Source organism: Microtus oregoni, unplaced genomic scaffold (assembly GCF_018167655.1).
Source record: "Microtus oregoni isolate MIOR12 unplaced genomic scaffold, Mior012 000004F_ref0000308, whole genome shotgun sequence".
Classification (NCBI taxonomy): domain Eukaryota; kingdom Metazoa; phylum Chordata; class Mammalia; order Rodentia; family Cricetidae; genus Microtus; species Microtus oregoni.
Window position 1 is genome coordinate 30,923,981 of NW_024543063.1, and position 21,243 is coordinate 30,945,223.

The 21,243-nt window shown below is 48.7% G+C and overlaps 1 protein-coding gene across 2 annotated transcripts in view; it reads right to left on the minus strand.

Annotated features, from left to right (window-relative positions):
• Positions 1-20,932, minus strand: part of Spire2 (spire type actin nucleation factor 2) — a 34,579-nt gene extending 13,647 nt beyond the window's left edge. For both annotated transcript variants that reach the window (XM_041650813.1, XM_041650815.1), the window contains exons 1-3: positions 20,601-20,932; positions 6,617-6,660; positions 72-428 (exon numbers count right to left, since the gene is read on the minus strand). In XM_041650813.1, coding sequence (XP_041506747.1) covers positions 72-428; positions 6,617-6,660; positions 20,601-20,856 — 657 coding nt within the window. In that variant the 5' untranslated portion in view covers positions 20,857-20,932. The remainder of the gene's footprint in view (positions 1-71; positions 429-6,616; positions 6,661-20,600) is intronic.
• Between the last annotated feature and the right edge of the window lie 311 nt (positions 20,933-21,243).

Sequence of the window (21,243 nt, forward strand, 5' to 3'; positions counted from 1 at the left end):
ACCCCATCCCCATTCACCTCCCCCGATCCACCCAGCATCAGCCCTTCCACTTGCAGCCCTATCTCACTCACCTCCTTGGCTTCCCTCACTCGGGCCAGGAAGGCACGAAGCTCCAGCGTCTCCACAAAAAGAGCCCGGCACACCGCCTGGTAGTGGGCCTGTGCGCCATGGGGGTCTGTCAGGCGCGAAGCACACAGCCGCATGGCCTGGGCAAAGGTGCGCACAGCTCGGGGGCCGCCCTCAGCCTCCTCCTCCTCTTCTGGCCCGCCATAGCCCTCATCTGCCGCCCCGCAGCTGCTGTCCTCACAGTCGCTGTTGGCCATGAGGTCGATGAGTCTCTCCAGCTGCGGGCTGAGCTCCCGTTCCTCACTCTCATCTAAGCCCCAGTCCAGTGCACGGTAGATAGCAAAGCCCAGTGACTGTACCATCTAAGGGACAGATAAGTCATAAGGTCACCAGAGACGGCATTCCAAGCCACAAGGGCACTGGGGCCCGCAACCAGCAGCACCCACCATCATAGAACAGACAGCGATGCCAGACAGAATGACAGGCAGGGAAGAGATCACAGTACCACTTACAACAGTGCTATAGAAATATCACCTCTAGGGGCTGGAGAGATGGCTCACTGCTTAAGAGCAGTGGCTGCTCTTCCAGAGGACCAGGGTTCAATTCCCAGCACCCACATGGCAGCTCACCACTGTCTGTAACTCCAGTTCCAGGGGATCCAACACCCTCACACAGACATACATGCAGGCAAAACATCAATCAATGTATACCAGATTAAAAAAAAAATACCACCTCTTTGCCAGAAGGGAATCATGGCACAAACAAAACATGAACTACTGTCAAAAAGATGTCCCCAAAGAGCACAGTCACTTTAGAAAACAGGAAAAGTCTTACCAATATGCACTGAGCATGTGACTCAGCCCCTCCCCTCCCAGGTATTTAACCTAGAGAAAGGAAAAGTTCATCCACACATGATTTGTTCATAAACTACTCATGTGCACTTCATAGTAGAGACAGGGGAGTGCCCACAGCGGGGCACTATAGAACAGGAAACAGACACACACACACCACAGATCAGACAAAAAAACCTTTATGCAGTGTGGTCCCACTTGCATGACTCTAAGCAAGCTGAGCCCATCCACGGCAATAGAGAAGCTAGCAGCTCCTGAGCCGGGGCACATTTGGGATGGGAACAGAAAGGACTTGTCTTGACTCTGGTGCTGACTGCACAGTATGTATGCCCCCCCCATATATATACAAATAGGAACAAGATAATTCAGCTAAGCATTGGTTTCTCATGTAATATAACAGGATGGCTCACATCAAAGGAGAAAGACCAGCTGACTGAGCAGCTGCTGTCGTGATGCTTCTTGACCACTCTAGTTTGGGGGACTGGGGATTTTCTTTTTATTTTTTAATCTTCACAGATAACATGAGAGCACTCAATCACTATATCACACCCTGGCCTAGAGCTTATTCTTAGATGTCCCGGAGGCCCGTGTGTTAAAGCATTAGTCCTTGGCTGGCTTCCACTGGGAACTGGCGGAACTCTTAAGGGGTGGGCTTGCTGGGCATGGAGCACACATTGATCCCAGCATTTGGGAAGTAGAGTGTATCCCAGACCAGGGTGGGCTACATAGTTAAACAAAGAGGCGGTGCTGAATGGGAGGTCTCCTGCTCACTGGCTTCCAACTTTCCTTTTTTTCATACCCAGCCAAGAGAGAAGCAGCCTTCTCCTCCGGGAAATCCTGCTATGGCATGTTCCATCACCATAGTCCCAAAGCATTAGAACTAAGTGGCTGTGAAACTTCCAAAACTGTGAACCAAAATGACCTTCTACCCTGTGGAGCTTGAACCAGAGCCGTGTGGCACACTAAATGCGCACTTTTTCAAGACAGGGTTTCTCTGTGGTTTTGGAGCCTGTCCTGGAACTAGCTCTTGTAGACCAGGCTGGTCTCGAACTCACAGAGATCCGCCTGTCTCTGCTTCCTGAGTGCTGGGATTAAAGGCGTGCACCACCACCGCCCGGCCTGAATGCGCACTTTATCACTGTGCCACAGTCCCAGCCAAACCTCACGTCTCTGATTATCTAAGGAGTTTGTTACAGTAATAGGTGACTCACAGCATTATAAAAACAGATAGACATTTGTGCTGACAAAAAATTATGTCATGCTGAGCAAACAGCTCACAACTTTAGTCCTAGGCACAGCCAGAGGAGCTATGTGAGTTTGAGGCTAGCCAGGGCTACTCAGTTAGACTGTGTCTTACTGTTATTTATTTATTTATCTATTTATTGAGACAGGGACTCTCTGCTTGGCTGCCCTGGAACTCACTATGCAGACCACACTGGCCTCAACTCACACAGATCTGCCTACCTCTGCCTCCCAAATGCTGGTGCTCTTAGCCACTAGCTCAGCTCTTCAGCACTATTTTTCTTCTCTTGCTTTCTCTTTTGTTCTTGTTTTTTGAGACAAGAGTTTCTCTGTGTAGCCCAGGCTGTCCTGGAAATCACTTTGTAGATCAGGCTGGCTTCAAACTCACAGAGATCCGCCTGCCTCTGCCTCCTGAGTGCTGGGATTAAAGGGGTGCACCACCACCGCCGGGCTCTGTCTGTTTGCTTTTGAAGGTAGTAGTGTCTCATGAAGTTTATTCCTGATCCTCCTACCTCCTGCCAGGTCCCCAGAGCTGGGATTACAGGCCTATGCCCATCTAGTTGTTATTTGAGACAGGTTATCTAGGCCTCAAACTCATGATCCTCCTGCTTCAGTCACCTTACAGGCCTGCTGCACCAGACCACACCCAGCCCCACCTGAGGGCATATGATGAGCACTAAGGCACTGAGGACAGGGTCAGGCCCTGGGGACTGGTAGAGCTTACTGTGTGAGGCTCTCAGGGCTTTAGCTGAATGAGCTTCCTGAAAGTCTCCACAATACCCATTTTTAGACAGGGTCTTGCTATGTAGCCTTGGATGGCCTCAAAGTTTTAAGCCTCCTATCTTAGCTCCCCAAAAGATTACAAGCATTTCATTAAAAATATGAATTTTTCATTTTACTTTTACTGTGTGTGTATGGGTGTTATGCCTACATGTGAGTCTGCACCAGCTTCCCTGGGACTGCAGTTACGGACACTGTGAGCTGCCATGTGGGTGCTGAGAATCAAATCCACATCATCTGGAAGAGCAGCCAGTGCTCTTAACTGAGGATCAATTTCCATTACTACTGAATAGTTTTCATATTTTCCTTCTTTTGAACAAACTGTCTGGGGCTGGAGAGATGGGTTCTCTGGTTAAGAGCATTGGGTTCCATTTCTAGCACCTGCATGGTGGCTCACAACTTTCCATAACTCCAGTTACAGAGGATCCAAAACCCTCTGATGAATTCCTCAAACACCAGATATGCACATAGTACACAGACATAGATGCAAGGAAAATAATGAATAGATAAATACAAAAAAAACCCATATATGTAAAATATTTGTTAAGAAGAAAAGACTATCAAAGGCACATACACATAAAAATAACAGCTCTACTATGTAGACGCTATGTAAAACTCATCCTATTTAACATCAACAACCCATGACACAACCTCCCATCTCATATACAGAGGGACAGAGGCAGAGAGAGAGATGTTAGGCTACTCCATCACAGCTAGAAGCTGGCCAAGCTAGACCTTGAAGTTGGGTCTGTCTGTGCTATGCTCTAAGGTTTCTGTTATATTGCTTGGGTGAGAGGACATTGTTGTAGAAGATGGACCCAGAGCCGGGCGGTGGTGGCGCACGCCTTTAATCCCAGCACTCGGGAGGCAGAGGCAGGCGGATCTCTGGGAGTTCGAGGCCAGCCTGGTCTACAAGAGCTAGTTCCAGGACAGGAACCAAAAGCTACGGAGAAACCCTGTCTCGAAAAATCAAAAAAAAAAAAAAAAAAAAGAAGATGGACCCAGAGCCTCATCAGGAGATTGTCCACTTTCTGGTACCACCTTGTCCCAGTGGCCTCTTCCACTCGTTTCTGGCTAGTAAGGTATCCTAGGAAACCTGAGCCTAAGGTAGGCTGAGCAATAACAGGTCAAAGCCAGGGTCAGGCAAGAGATAAGGTCTCTGAGTCCTACAGGGACATCTCAGAAGATGCTGGAGTCTGAGGGGTCTGAGGAAGGTAACCCTTGACTCAAGAAGACTGGTGAGAAGAATCAAATCACAATGGACCAAAGCCTGGCCCACCCTTGGGGCTGCTCTCACCTAGTTTTATCTACTTTCAGCATGTTAAAGGCATAGACTGTTCCCAAGGCACTCCCTTGGATGCAGAGCATGATACCAACATCTAGTGGCTAGTCACACCTGACAGAAGGCAAACAGCAGGGCTCTGGCCAGCAGCCAGGATGGAGTGTCCAGGGAAACTGGGGACTCCAGAGACTATCTCAGGACTGCTCTTGGGTGTGACAGTGGAAAGAGAAAGCTAGCAAGGTAAGGGGACAGAAACGTGGAGAGGTCACACAGTAGATTCTTGTGTTGTACAGATAGATGCCAGGCAAGAGCAAGGTGGTCCAAGATCTCCAGTGTGCCTCATAGCTCTGTAATGCTTGGTTGTGTGGCAAAGTCGTCAATGGATATCACAGGACTCCACGGAGAAAGACGGACTGAGAAGCAAGCAGGAAGCCCTCCTGCCCATCCCAGTGCAGCCTGCAGAGAGGTAACCCAATCCATCCAGGCTACTCACTCCATCCCCTGCCCAGTGCTGGCCTACACAGCAAGAAGGAAGGGGAAGAGTTAACTCCAGCCAAGCCTCTTATCTGATGGCTTCCTTGGCAAAAAGCTTTTCAGTGCCTCAGCTCACTGGAAACTTTCTCTGGAACACAAAGAATGCTTTCCATTAGGAAGCGCCTGGGCGGCTGGCCAGTCTCAGGACCTCCAACCCGCAAGTTCAAGCCTGGCCATCAGCCTGGAATCTGAAAGCAATTAGAGGGGCTGCCTAGGCAGTTCATGAAACCTAAGTATCCAGAAGGAAGCTTAGACTTTGAGTGGCTCCCTCGCCCTATTTCCTGGGGATGGGGCTTTCAGGTTAACACCTGGGTCTCCGAGAACAGTCCATATGAGACGCCTTCATTCAAAGCTTTCACAAGCATTCGTATGGTGTGTAAAACTAGGCATCCTTTCGGTAGTAGGTAGCAGTTTCACCTCTGTGAACTCTGGACAGCAAGGGTCAGCTGACCTCCCAGGCCAGCAGACCTGCAGCTGGAGAAATAAACTATCTACAGCTGTGTGTCCAGATAACTGGCAGTCACACGACAATGCAGATGCACTAGAAATACAGCTGTTCTTCCCCAATTTCTAGCTACCTCTGTGTAAGGAGTCTGTCTTCACAGAGCTCCTAGGTGGCACTAGCACTGCCTGGGTGGCAGCGTTCCATGGAAGCAGGGATATACTGTCACTGGCATTGAGAAGTATGTGTGGTGATAAGACATGGTGCCAGCTGGGTATACTGGCACATGCCTTTAATTCTAGCACTTGGGAGTCAGAACCAGGTGGACCTGTGAGTTCCAGGCCAATTTGATCTTCACAGTGCGAAGTAGGACAGCCAGGGCTAGGTAAAGAGACCATGTCTCAAAACAAAACTATTTGTTTATAAATAAATAACAAAAATGTAAGAAAGTATATAATATGTTCCCTTTGAGGCAAGATCTAGGTAGAGAAGTTAGAGGAGGAAGCAGCAGCAGCAGAAGCAGGGGCAGCGCATGATGGAAATCCTCCGGTCCAGTCTCACCTCTCCCTTGCAGAGCTACCATGCTAAATAAATACAGAAACACAAGTTTCTTTCCTCCCTCCCTTTCTTTATATCTCTTCTTTGTTTTTCCTCAAAGCTTCAGTCTCCCAAGTAGCTAGAATTACAAGTATGTACCATTGCATCCAGCCTGTAAATTATTATTATATTAAAATTATGCTTTGAAAAGGCAATAAAAGGCAACATTTCAAAGAACAAAAACATCAGGGCAGGCAGCATGCCCTGGAATTCCTCTCTGGCTCTGTTTGTTGCTCAGATGGTGCTCTTTTCTGGTCCCCAAAGGTCCCTTCTCATCCTAGAATACAAGTGGTCTCTACTCTTAAATACCTTTTGGGAAACAAGTAGAAGAAACAAAAGTTCACTCATTAAAAAAAAAAAACCTGAAATAAAGCAAAGAGGCATTTGAGGGGGCTGGAGAGATGGTTCAGAGGTTAAGAGCAGCTGGGCAGTGGTGGTGCACGCCTTTAATCTCAGCACTTGGGAGGCAGAGGTAGGAGGATCTCTGTGAGTTCGAGGCTAACCTGGTCTACAGAGCTAGTTCCAGTACAGGCTTCAGAAAAGAACTACAGAGAACCCTTCTCAAAAAACCCAAGGGGGAAAAAAAGGAGGTTAAGAGCATTGACTGTTCTTCCAGAGGTCCTGAGTTCAATTCCCAGAAACCACATGGTGGCTTACAACCATCTGTAATGAGATCTGGTGCCCTCTTCTGGTATGTAGGTATATATGCAGAGCACTCGTATATAAAATATAAATAGATAAATAAATAAATAATAAAGCAAATTCAACCAAAGAAGGAAATAAAAAATTAAAAAATAAATAAATAAAATTGTTTTTCAATACCTGGGCTTCTGAGCTGGCTGGTAGCACCACCATGGTTGTAGGTTCTGTAAGAGAAAACAGTCACCATTACATGGGAAGCCCTAAGACCCCTCCAGACAATGTGCTCTCCCCTTCTCCCTCTGCCTTAAAATACACAGCACATCCCCAAAGGAACACCAGAAAGCTCATAACAGGCTGAGATACCTGGCCCCTTGAATAGAATCCCCAAGGCCTAGCCTAAGCCAGCTCTGGGCAGGGTTCAGGCTACAGCACAAGTGATGTGGACCTGGTCCATAGCAGCATCTCAGAGGAGAAAGTCAACATCGAGGGACAGTCAGCAAGACTGTGTATGTCCAGGTTCTGAAAGAGGACTGCTCAGCTGTCTCTGTAGGGAAGACCCATCATCTGAAATGGGTATACCACTTCCCTAGAACCGAGGTCCTGTGAGCCAGATACAGCAAGAAGATAAGAAACCCTGGCCCGATGGGTAAATAAATCCACTCCTGAGACAGCCCCTTGGTTTGGGGTTTTTCTAATGGCACCTCTCAAAGGAGTCCCTGGGTTGAAGAGCAGGTGGAAGCTGGTCTCTGCATTTGATTTACTAAACACATCAGTGGTAAATGCCAAGAAGCAAGTCACATTTTCAAGGGCTTACTCATGTGGCTCAGCCACAGCACGAGGGGGGATAACTCCGGCACCCACTTCTCAGATGAGCACCCAAGGCAAAGAGCGAAGTCCTTGACTCTAAGGCATCACAGCCGGGTGAGTGGTGGGGCTCGAGGGGGCAGGTGAGAGAGCAACTCCCAATTACCCTACTTCCCAGGCCTCCCTTAATTACTACGAATAAAGGCAGAACCATGCAACGATATGAACTACAGCTTCCTTAAGTTCTAGGATGAAGTAAGACATGAAAAATAACAAACCATAAAATTGCCTGCTAGGCAAACCTGCTAACTCCACAAATATCTCCAAATTGCATCAAGGACCAGGAAGATTGCCAGAGATAGCGACTGTGAGATCCATTAAAATAATGGAAAACCATCCATCCCCCAACATCAGCGGGGCAATAAGGAATGTGAGCTCAAAGAGCATGCTCTTGGAGGACGAGTGATCCCAGGGACTCTGTCCCCACCCCACTGTGGATGTTTAACAAAACTTGGTAGCTGTGAATGGATTCAGACACTAAAAAGATAGAAGAAAATTTGAGCAAGAATAAGGGTACTTCCTGGAAAAGGTCAGTGCTCTGAGTCAGGGGATCATGAAGGCAGGGCAGGCTGGTGGAATTTAGCAGTTCTGAGCACAGTCAGTGCTGGTCTGGTCTTCAGCTCTAAGCAGCTTTCTGGTTGGAATTTTTATTTATTTATTTACCTTTATTTTTAGGGTTTCTCTGTGTAGCTTTAGAGCCTGTCCTAGAACTCGTTCTGTAGACCATGCTGGCCTCAAACTCACAGAGATCCACCTGCCTCTGCCTCCTGAGTGCTGGGATTAAAGGTGTGCGCCACCATCACTTGGCTTTCTGGTTGGAATTTTTTAAAAAGACAATGTCTCATGTACCCCAGGCTGTCCTTGAAAGTCACTGTGTAGCCGAGGAGGACCTTCAGTTTCTGACTTTCTTGCTTCCATCTCCTCAGTACTGGGATTATAGATGCATGCAAACACACCGTGTTTATGTGGTGGTGGAGACTGAACCCAAGGCCTCCTTTCTATGTAACTACTATACCAACTGAGCTGTGATCCTAGCCCATGAGGAGAATATTTTTAATGCTTAAATAGTCAATGTTAAGTCAGGCGGTATGGGTGCACACCTTTATCCAAGCACTTGGAAGACAGAGCCAAGCAGATCTCTGTGAGTTTGAGGCCAGCCTGGTCTACAAAGCAAGTTCCAGAACAGCCAGAACTAAACAGTGAAACCCTGCCTCAAAAATAAATAAATAGTCAACGTTAATAAGAGATGTGCCAAAATTGTTTATGAATTTAATTATGCATCAAGTTGCAAGGACTTAGAGTTTGGCTATTGCTGTTTTTGAGATAGAATATTACTGTCTATCTCAAAGTCATTACAATGTCCCTGTCTTGGTTTCTTGAGTGCCGGGATTACAGGTACATACTGCTATACCAGGGGAGTCTTGGGTTTTAATGAGCAAGCTATGGCTTTGTGAGGTTCTAGGAAGACAGTGACTGCCACATGACCAGAGGCCAGACCTAGGAATAATACAAAACTAACAAATGTTAGTGACATTTTCAACACTGTGCGGCTGAGTGCTGAGACAATGAGTGGGCACCATCACACCTAGCTTCTAAGAAGACTTCTCTACATATGAAGAAACTGGAGCCCAGGCAGACTACGAATTTTCCTTGCAATCATACAGATGATAAATGCTGGGACCGGGCCAAGGAGTTCCCGTTACATCTGAAATGCTACGCCGCAGTGGAGCCGGAAGTCGGACGCCAAGTTTCTATCAGCATCATTTCTGCTAAGGGCTGGGACTCAGCTTAGTGCTCATGTCCCCAGGAGGGGATTCTTGCCCTGAACAGAGAGTGGCCATTCCAGGTTCTCTTGTTAAATTAGCAAATGAGGAGAAATCAAGGGCTGGGAGACTTTTCTGGAAATAAACGTGTGTCATGGAAGTAAGACAGAAGATCTGGAGAACTGCCTGTGGCTTCTGTAGACCCAGTCCCTCCTCCAGAGAGACTTCCAGGGAAGGGGCATCTGCCACCAATAGTAGGAGTTTGGCAGCTGGAGCCACAGTTGCCTCCAGAGAGCCAGCTGTCCTTCAAGAGATTGAAGTCAGGTTCTGACCAGTCCACGGTTATGGGGCAAGTGTCTGATATCACTTTGCCACCCTCGGGACAGAAATGGCACCTTCCTGCCTAACTTATGGCATCACCTCAAAGAAGTGAGGTAACAGATGCAGAGACGTTTCCTAAGGTGTGGACTGCTCAGTCATGCAGTCATATAGTAGGGTGGTAGGACCTCCTGTCTCTGACTTCTTTTGGGGCGTAAGGGCACGGGCAGCGTTAGCTATCTACTCTCCATGATATAGCCCCTCTTCACTCAGCTAAAGGGGACTTTACACATCTTAGGAAGGCTTTTCCCTACACAAGACATTCCCCACCCCAAGTCCAGACTCCTGAGAGTCTTCTGACAGTGACCGAAAGCTGAAGAGCAGAGCCTTTCTAAGTCCACAAGACTTCCTGTCCGCATCTCAGGCACAGTGTTCAGAAGTCCCTATATGGCCAAAACACATAGTTGAAGGGCGTGTGCAATGAAGATATGACACACACAGTTCCGGGTGGACAAGGGAACTGGCCAGAGCCCTCACATGGCAATCTGCCAAGTCCCGCAAAGTTATACACTCTCACCTTCTGATTTAACAGGCCAGCCTTTAGAGGCACACCCATGCATCACAATACCTACAGGAACACTCAGGGCTGAGTCTATCCTACATCAAAAATGCATACGTGCCACTATAGACAGACACACAGGGAGGGCATTCATACCCAGGACATTAGGTGTCACTAAAAACAACAAGGTGGCCAGGAGGGGTGGCAGATTAAGAAATTTACTTGAAACCAGATCTGGGAGGCTGAGGCAGTAAGATTCCAAGTTTAAGGTCAACCTGGGTAACATAGAAAGAAAGACCCTGTTCCAAGAAAATAACCCAGCAAGATGTCTTTTGTGTGTTGAGTTGATCCAAGGCCCCCACTCAGGGGGGAAAAAAAGACAAAACAGAGCAGCCTGAAGTTAGGAGGAAGTACACAGGCCTGAGTGCGGGCATGTGCAGGAGAGCCTCACGTCTGACTGCGGCAGCCTGTGAGAGGGAGGGGGGACATCCAGGCAGTGACACAGGCCTCCTCCAATGGCTTCCCTTTCAACTTTCTGAATCTGAGTACTGGCTGCTCTTAGAAAGGTCTCATTCTATTCCCAGCACTCACAGGACAGCTCACAACCATCTGTAACTCTCGTTCCAGGGGGTTCAGTGCCCTCTTCTGGCTTCCATAGGCATCAGGCATGCACAAGGTACACATACATACATTCAGGGGAAACACTCATACGTATAAAATTTAGAAGGAAACATTCTGAATTTGAAATTATGTAGGGAAAAGTGAAAATATAGCCCCTACGTATCTCCTAGGTCAGGGTGCAGCGTCCAGCCAAGAGACTGCGGAGTCAAAGGTCATGTGACTGAGCGGTGGCAGTTCCCGCTCACAAAAGTGATGTGATATCACTTACCAGGGAGGGCTTGTCAGATTGAGTGAAGACACACCCAGTGGCTGGCATTTAGTAAGCGAGCCACACGTACAGGCAGGCGGCTTCCACTGTCAAGAAAGGAACTGTAAAACTGAGTTGTGACCCAAGTCAAGCACCAGCCTTGGAAACTGGTGAAAGCCAGAAGAAGAGAACCACCCACAGGAAGGCACGGAGGCAGACACCGTGTTTGCTTAACAAACAGAGTTCTGTGGGGCAAAGGGACACAGGTGTGTCCTTCCTTCTCTTCCACAGGTGGGTGGTGGCTCATCCAGGACTGAAGACAGCAGGCTTCCCCAAGCACTTGCGCACACACTGCCCACACACCACTCCCAGGAAGTCTCTTCCTACAGCAGGAGCACAGTCCACCAGTGGCAGGTCTGGAGGTGACCCATATCAGCAGGGCTATATCACGGTGTTAATTGGCAGTGCTGATATCAGAGCCATATCACGATGCTGAGGCCTGCCTTATAGGTCAGCAGTACATGATGCTGAGGCCTGCCTTACACCACAGGCCTTGAGCATTCATGACTCTCTAGCAATGGGCAAACTTTGGGGACTGAACTCCTGCTATGCTTCCATACCCAACCTCAGGGGACATCACCAAGACCTCACCACTGATCCCAACAGGAAGACAGAGCATGAACCCAACCCCTGGTAACACATCTGGGCACATCACCAAGAACACATCACTGGTCCCAACAGGAAGACAAAGTGTGTATCCAACCCCTGGTTACATATCTGGGCACATCACCAAGACCACACCACTGGTCCTAGCAGGAGACAGAGTATGCAGCTGACAAAATTAGATTCTGAAAGATGGCTCAGCAGGTAAAAGTGCTTGTTTTGCAAGCCTAATGACCTGCATTCCATCCCCAAAAGCACAGTGGAAGGAAGGATCTGAACCCTGGAAGTTATCCTCATGTGTCACGACATTGTGCGTGCTCATACTCACAGACATCTGTCTGTCTGTCTGTCTGTCTCTCTCTCTGGGTGTCTTAGTGTTACTATTGCAATGATGAAAACATGACCAAAAGCAAGTTGGGGAGGAAGGGTTTATTTAGCTTACACTTTTTATATCATAGTCATCACTGAAGAAAGTCAGAGCGGGAACTCAAACAGCACAGAAACCAGAGGCCATGGAGGGGTGACACTTACTGGGTAGCCCCTAACTTGCTCAACCTGCTCTCTAAAGGAACCCAGGACCACCAACCCAAGGGTGATCCCACTCATAATGGTCTGGGACTCCCCCACTGATCAAGCATTAAGAAAATGCCCTAGGCTTGCCAACAGCCCGGCCTTATGGAGGCATTTTCTTTTCTTTTTCTTTTTTTCTATTTATTTATTTATTTGGTTGGTTTTCCTGAGACAGGGCTTTTCTGTGTATTCCTGGATGCCCTTGAACTCACTCTGTAGACCAGACTGGCCTTGAACTCACAGAGATCTGACTGTCTCTCTGCCTCCTGAGTGCTGGGATTAAAGGAATGCGCCACTACAGCCTGGCGTAAAATTTAGCTATTTAACTTTTTTTTTTGCCAACTTTTTATTGAAAGGAGTAACTGGGGGCTGGTATACAGTGGTAGACAGCTTAAACAGCAAACACAAGGCCTTGGGTCCCATTCCAATCTTGCACGTGGACTCTAAGCAAAAGCTAAATTTTAGCAAATAACATCTAAGCTAAATGAGAGACCCTGATGGAAATACACTATGTACACATTTGAAAATTTCACAATGAGGGACTGTAGATATTGCTCAGCGGTTAAGAGCATTGGCTGTTCTTCCAGAGGACCCAGGTTCAGTTCCCAGCACCCACATGGTAGCTTAAAACTGCCTATAACTCCAGTTCCAGGGAATCTGACAACTTCACATAGACATATATGCAGGTAAATGAATGCACAGGAAATAAATAAGTAAATCATTTAAAATGTAAAAAAAAGGAAAATGTCATAATGAATTCCATTTTATGTATAAATAACGTGGAATCATTTAAAATCTCTTTTGATACTCGATGCCAAGAATGGAACTGAACGGAGGTCCTTCTCCTGCTTTCCCCTCCATGGTTAGAACAGCGACCCCAAAGCTGCCCATGTTTCAGTCCCCAGGATCTATGGTTATGCTGCGTTATGTGGTAGATGAAATAGGGCTGCTAGAAGCTAGCCTGAAGGTAGAGATTATTCTGGATTTATGGCATCTTAAACTGGACGCGACTATACGTGTGTTAAGCCAGTTTAAGGATGTGTTGCAAAGCCATAGGACCTCATACATTCTCTTTTAATTCTCCTCTTCCTGCCCTGAGGAAAGGACCGCAAGCCCACTGTCCTGGAATAAAGTAGGATTCAATGGACTGAAAAGCAATGGCTGAACTTCCTCCAGAAACTCTTTAAGCTGATTTGGCTAACCAGCAGGGTGTCATCTCCAGACAGGAAGGCCACCCCCCCAGCGCTGTCTTACCTACAGAACTCCCCCTTCACACTGTCTTACCCTGTGAGGAATCAGCTAATGACCAGAGCACAAACTCTGTCACATCTGTTTACATGGTCTACATCCTGGGACCAGAACTCCCACTATGAAAGGCCAAGAGGCCCTTAGCTGTTCCCACCACACACGTGTGCCATGGCAGACAGGGAAAGGATTCTCTGTGGGCACCAGGCTGGCAGCAGATGAGTGTGGAGGAAGTTCAGGGCCTTGGACATGGCAGCAAGGCTGGCTGGAGCTGTACCCCTACTACAAGCGGAGCCATGCAACTTACACAGAGACCCCACAGGCTACTTAAGACTTAAGGCTTTCTCCTTCTAGAAGCACATTGAAGAGCATGCAAACAAAGATGTGGGCTAGTATCCTGATTCCAAGTATCTTGAGGACTTCTGGGCAACCAACCTTGGGCACAGGCAGTATTGCAGAGTGAAAATACACCTGAAAAATTGCCTTCTTGCTGGGCATGGAGGAGCACACATTTAATCCCAGCACTTGGAGGTAGAAGCAGGCAGATCTCTGTGAGTTCAAGAACAGCCTGGTCTACAGAGTGAGTTCCAGGACAGCCAAAGATACACAGAGTAACCCTGTCTCAAGAAATAAAAAAAGAAGAAGCAAAACAAAACAAAACCAAGAGAGAAAGAGAGAGTGAGAAACTACCTTACCTTTGTGTAAGGTCTAATTCAGAGGTGAAACCAAATTGGAAAAGCTATTCACAGACACACCCAGCTCACACCCACACCAGAGTGGCCAGGCATCCTGCCACACCCCCACAGCGTTGAGCTCTTCCTTCCCCTCTTCTGAGTGGGAGGGTCAGGGATAGAGCACTGGCTGTCAGGAAGCACACAAGGGAGCCCTTTGCAGAACTGCGTTCCTCATACTGAAACCCATATTTGTGTCAAGGGTTCATTTGCATGGACCCTGGACACTGCATCCCAAGTTGGATCGGCCAATGTACACAAAGGTGTGGCACGTGGATCCCTGCTGCTGTGCCTGCCACAGGCCAGGGCTCCACTTGGGTGATGTGCTGCAAGGCTACAGGAACATAAACACGAGCTCTGAGGCGGGTACAGGTCATGCCCATCTCACTGACTTTGGACACCTGCTTCTCTTCTGTGACCTTCGGTTTCTTCTTACTCAGCGTGGATCTCACAGGATGCTGTGCAGGAAGAGGAAGCCCAACACTGCTGTGCGTTCGCCCTGTGAGCACCTCTGAACAGACTCCAGTCACCTATCCAAAGTAGCCTGGTGTTAGCCCCACCGCAACTTAGCCGAGTGACCTTCACAGGGCACAAGGGGTGCCTTGTCGTGGTGGAGTGGACAACACAACTGTGACAGGAACCACGTGGGAAGGACTTAGCTCAATAAACATGTGTCAACCACAAATATTCTGGTATCCAGGAGACTCTGGAGGGACAAATTCCCTCCTCTGCAAAGGAATGTCCCCTTCCTACTTGTTTTTGGGTACCCTCAGGATGACTGGACAGAGTCACATGCAATACTAAGCTGTTTAAGAAGAAAAGCCAGCTAAACAGGGAGCCCTGGTCACTGGTGAAGCTCAAGGGCTTCAATAGCCAAGAGCCAGGTTGTGGCTTCTCAACCCCAGTGTTCCAATGACATTTCTCAGGAGCCAGAGATCTACTTTAGCTCAAACGGGAGCATGGGGCCGAGAGACAGACAAGTGAGCACCCAGTTTAAACAGATGGCCCATCTACACGTGCAGTTACAGCAACAAGCTGCACAGGCCAGGCAGAGGGAGAGAACCCTGTGGCAACCCTGGCTGTGCTTCCTGGACACTATCTCTCACTAGCCCACGCTGCCTCATTCCAACCTATCCAACACGGCTCTGTGACATGCAAATGCCTACTCTTTAGTACTGTTGGGCAATAAGAGTAAAAATATACATGGCAGTGGTGGCGCAAGCCTTTAATCCCAGCACTTAGGAGGCAGGGGCAGGTGGATCTCGGTGAGTTCAAGACCAGCCTGGTCTATGGAGTGAGTTTCAGGATAGCCAGGGCTGTTATACAGATAAACCTTGTCTTGAAAAGCAAAAATAAACAAAAAAGGAAAAAGAAAGAAAGGAAAAGAAAAAGGAAAAAAAAGAGTGAAAATAAGACTGTAGTTCCATGGACACCATTGCCAGTTCTAGTGCAAACTGGAACTCAAGGCTACAACACAAGCTGGGTTGGGAGAGCCCCACATCCATGCAGGACCAGCTGGAATGGGAAGCTGCAGTTACTGTCTTAGGGGTTCTATTGCTGTGATAAACCACCTTGGACAAAAGCAACTTGGGGAGGAAAGGCTTTATTTTAGCTTACAGTTCCATATAATCATCCATCACTGAAGGACATCAGGGTAGGGGGTCAAGGCAGAGCCCAGCGGCAGGATCTGATCGGGGCCATGGGGGAGCGCTGCTTACTAGCTTACTCCCCAAGGCTCACTAAGCCTGCTTCTTACAGAAGCCAGGACCACCTGCCAAGGGTTGGCACCACCTACAGTGTGCTGAGCCCTTCCACATAAATCTCTCATTAAGAAGATGCCCCATAGGATTTCCCACAGGCCAATTTGATGGGGCATTTTCTCAGCTGAAGTGCCCTCTTCCCAGATGACTCCACCTTGTGTCAAGTTGACAGAACTAACCAGCACAGTTACACAGTGAGGTCATGGACAGGCTGGGATATGTGAGAGAGCCTCTCTCTCTCTCTCTCTCTCTCTCTCTCTCTCTCTCACACACACACACACACACACACACACACACACACACCTGAAAATAGAGAATTGTATGCACATGGGCATGAAAAGAGAGCAGGGAGGTAAAGGGAGAAGAGGAGAAGAGCCGGCATAACCACTCACTCCCACTTCAGAGGAGGGTGAAGGATCCTGACCCAGTCCCAGGTCCAGCCTCCACCTGTCTACATGGGTTTCCTGCAGAAGGGATGACTAACCAGCACATTCAGGCTGGTGGGCCTGGAAGCTGCACACTCCATCAGGCTGATGGCCAAACCCCACTAAGAAGTGGTCATGCTCCTGAATCTGGATCCTGGAGCTTGAGACAGACAAAGGTCACTGAGAACATTGTGGGTCCCTCATCACTAACCAAACTCCATTTAAGGAATTGGCTTTGTCTCAGAAAACACTGACTGGGCAGTGGTAGCACATGCCGTTAATCCCAGCACTCTGGAGACAGAGGCAGGAAGCTCTCTAAGTTTGAGGCCCGACTGGTTGGTCTATAGAGTGAGTTCCAGGACAGCTAGGGCTACACAAAGAAACCCTGTCTCAAAAAAACAATAAACAAACAAATAAATAAAATAAATACTCTGTACTAAACACAACTTTAATCCCAGCATTTAAGAAGCAGAGTCAAGTGGATTTCAGTTAGTTGAGTTCAAGGTCAGCCTGGTTTACAAAGCAAGTTCTAGGACAGCCAAGGCTACACAGAGAAATTCTGCCTCAAAACATCCAAAAAGAAAAAAAGAAAGTCACTCTTCCCTCAACATACAGTTTAAGTCACTCTACATGTAACTACATGTCACTCTACTTGCTCACCCTCCACTTCCCACCAGATGCCTCAGTCAGTGGCTAAAAGCATCTACACTTCTTCCAGAGTCTCATTCCCAACACCTGTGTCAGGTAGCTCACAACCTCCTGGAACTCTGGCTCTAGAGGGCACCCAACAACTGTGGATTCTGCAGACACCTCCTGAACTCAGGTATGTGTACACACACACACACATACACACACACACACACAAAATTAAAAATGATAAAAAATAAACTGGGGCCGGGCGATGGTGGCGCACGTCTTTAATCCCAGCACTCGGGAGGCAGAGGCAGGCGGATCTCTGTGAGTTCGAGACCAGCCTGGTCTACAAGAGCTAGTTCCAGGACAGGCTCCAAAACCACAGAGAAACCCTGTCTCGAAAAACCAAAAAATAAAAAAATAAAAAAATAAACTGGGTGGTGGTGGGAGGCAGAAGCAGGCGGATCTCTGTGAGTTCAAGGCCAGCCTGGTCTACAAGAGCTAGCTCGGGGACACGCTCCAAAGCTACAGAGAAACCCTGCATATATATAAATATATATAAATTTAAACAAGTCAGGTATAGTGGCAATTTTAGCACTTGAGAAGCTGGGGCTGGAGGGTCTTGAGTTCCAGGAACCTGTCTCAGGTATGCACACACACACACACACACACACACACACACTTCTAGGGTGACTAGAAAAAAGTCTCCCATGAAGAACTGTATTTGGATCTGTAGTACCCATGTAAAAGCTGAGTTTAACAGAAGGGGCCTATGGCCCCAGTGTTGGGGAAATATACCAGGTAGCAGCCAGTCTAGCCAAAATGGTGAGCTCCAGGTTTAGTGAGAGTCTCAAAAAAATCTGGTGGAGGGGGCTGGAGAGATGGCTCAAGTGGTTAAGAGCACTGCCTGCTCTTCCAAAGGTCCTGAGTTCAATTCCCAGCAACCACATGGTGGCTCATAACCATCTGTAATGAGGTCTGGTGCCCTCTTCTGGCCTGCAGATATACACACAGACAGAATATTGTATACATAATAAATAAATAAAAAAAAAATCTGGTGGAGAATAAGATCTGCATGGCTTAGAGACTGACCAAACTGGGTGACAACATCCAATTTGGCAGATTGAGAAACTCTACAAGCAAAAAATAAAAATAAAAATAAAAAGCCGGGCGGTGGTGGTGCACTTGGGAGGCAGAGGCAGGTGGATCTCTGTGAGTTCGAGGCCAGCCTGGTCTACAAGAGCTAGTTCCAGGACAGGAACCAAAAGCTACGGAGAAACCCTGTCTCGAAAAATAAAAAAAATAAATAAAAATAAAAAAAAGAAACTCTACAAGCATCAAAATAAACTCAAATGCTGAGCATTTGACAGCTATTTCAGGAATAAACTACACAAGATCCTTTAGGGAATTCACTAGACTCTCAAATCCTCCAGAAAAGTGCTGGGCTGGCTACTTCCAGAGGGGTGGCAAAGTTTCAGCTGATTTAAGAAGTTCAGAGATTGTTCTGGTAAATACAGTTGTTTTTTTTTTTTTTTCTTTTGCTTTTTCAAGACAGGGTTTCTCTGTGTAGCTCTGACTGTCCTGGAACTCATTCCGTAGACCAGGTAACCTTGAACTCATAGTGTTGGAGGCCAGCCTGGTCTACAGGGCGAGTTCCAGGACTGGCTCCACAGCTACTGAGAAACCCTATCTCGAAAGACGAAAAAAATCAAACAAACAAAAAAGAACCAAGGAACCAACAAGGCCCTATAGTTCCAGCATCACGTGGCTTGGTGGGAGGATCATTTGACCTCAAGAGTTCAGTATCAGCCTGAACAGAAAGATCCATACAAAAAAAAGCAAGTCATAAGTCTCATTGACCTTCATGAGGTTTGTTTACCAACACATCCAAAGGTGTACTGAATAGAAAGTGAAATTGGACCCCATGGTGCCACACACAGGTTCCTCTCCCCAACAGTCACCATGGAGTGCATTCTCTGAACTTTGACCCAGCAGGAGGCTGGAAACAATAAGGCAGTAAAGACACTGCTGGGGTGGGGAGGGGGGCAGGGACAGGCTACTACTGTTCTTTTTGAGGGACCCAACAGGAGCTCAGCTTGGATGGTTCACAGTGCAGTCCCCAACTATGACAGCAAGCCACTTACAACCCTAAGTCTCAGCTTCATTGTCTTTAACATCAGAGAACCAGACGGAGCAGGCCCCCTGCAATCCTGCCTTGTTCTGCAGTGCTGGGAGCCAGGTCCTGGGTTATATTCTCTATGGTAAGGAATGGAGTAGGTCCAGGAACAGTTTTGTAAGGAGGCTAGAGCCTCAGAAGTAAAGCTCCATGAATGTGGAGGCTGCAGGATCCCCACCCCACCCCACCCCCAGGTCAAAGCAGTTGGTGGTGGGTGCACCTGTCCCTTCAGGCCAGTCTTGGGAAGATGAAGCAATACAGTGATTCTGAGCACAAGCACCAATTTAGGCAAATTATGCCACTCTCGGAGTGAATGTGGCCAAGGTTAAATCAGTCTACCTGGGTGTTGGGCTTATTATCTCCCTGTGAAATACATCAGTGCTTTTGTGCAAAATTTAACAACTTGAAACTGTCAGGCAGGGGTGTGGGAAGGAAGGAGCTGGGTGCAGGCTGAGAAGGCCTGAGGAAATCGTGATGGCTCCTGCGTGTGCACAATGGGCCCTCCTGTTCAGAAGCAGCTCTTGTCCACTGCTTCTGTTTGGCTTTGCTTGTCATTCCTAGTCCCCCGCAGATGCCTGCTTGGGAGAATTTCTGCAAGCCCATAGCTCTCAGTGTTGGAGAGAGGCCAGCCTTCATTCAGCAAACACACAGCCTGCCTTTGTGCTCCCAAAGGGGTATCAACTTTTAGGGTAATATCACTGTATGCTGTATACTAGAACTACAATTCTCAGGGGGGTGGAAATAAAGGAGAACAGTAAATAGCCGCTTGAACTCACCACTCTGAGTAGACTTCAAGAATCTCTCAAAAGCTTAACTGTTGGTTCTTATTGATGTTAAAGGCTTTTTTTAAATCACAAATTATACACTTTTCTTGCACTTACAATTAAATTCAGGAAATTAGTATCAGCTCAGTAGACTCAGAGAAAAGCACACCCTACATACACACACACACACACACACACACACACAGAGAGAGAGAGAGAGAGAGAGAGAGAGAGAGAGAGAGAGAAGAGAACGACCCACATCTCTATGTAACCTTAAAGTCTGCAGTGTCGCCAGGAGAGTGCCAGCTTCATGGGGAGCAGCAAGAATTCATTCACCCTCAGGCCCTGCTAGAGCAAGGCCGGAGGGCTACAGACTCCCCCAAACCCAGCTTGAAGAGAAAAGGCTAGAGAGAGGCTTCGAAATGCCGCGCTCCAAGACTTAAAGGTAAAAGATACTCGGGTACTCGGGCTTCTAGCCAAAGCCCCTCTCCTTTGGGGAAAGCGTCCCCTGGCGCGAGCAGCCAACCGACCTCTGGCCGGCACATTAGGCCGGCACATTAGGAGCGATAGGCTGCTGGTAAGGTTATCCTAGACGGTTTGTGTTGTGTGGCGGTGGGGCTATCCTAGGTCGAAGAGGAGACAAGGAGTCCCAGATTCAGAGGGCAGGGTGGGGCCTTCTGGGTCCCACAGAGCGCTGTCTTTACGCTGATGAGAGAAAGGTCGAGGCACTGGCACCTGGCACCGGGCGCCCTCAGCGGCCTCCCGCCCGCCCGCCCGCCCGCCCGCCGCGCCGGCCACACCCCCACCCACCCCACTGCGCCTTACCGGGCTCCAGCCGCGCGCCAACCGAGCCGTCCCTGCGCAGGAGGATGTCGGCCGTGTCCCGGATGCGCCGCACGCCCCCCGGCTCGCCCCGCAGCCCGCGGCAGCCCTGGAAACACACAGCCCAGGCCTGCTCCTCGTTGATGGGCTGCTCGTACACCTTCAGCACTTCCTCCAGGGACAGCTCCCACGGCTCGGGCCGCGCCGCGCCCCCCGCGCGTTCCGGTGCTGCTGCGCCGCCGCCGCCCGCCCGGGCCATGGCCGCCCATCATCGCCGCCCGCGCGCGCGGCGGGTCTCCATAACAGCGGGGCGACGCACCGCCGAGCCAGGGGGCGGGTCCCGCGCCGCCCGTGTGCTTTGTCATTCTGGCCCCGCCCCTCGCGAGCAGATGCAGGTGAGGGCGGGGGCTGCCGGAGAGGGAGGGCGTAGACGGTCCGAGAGGCGGGGCTGGACAGGGTGAGAAGGGAGGACTGGGTAAGGGAGGGACGAGCCAGGAGGAGGGCTGGGGGTCAGCTGGAGGGGAGGGTTTACAGGGGAAGAGGACTAAGGAGAACGTTAGAAGTTGGGGGTGGGGGAAAGACGTTGAGCTTGACCGAGAACACACACATAGATACACGCACACGCGGTACACGTACACTCGCTCCC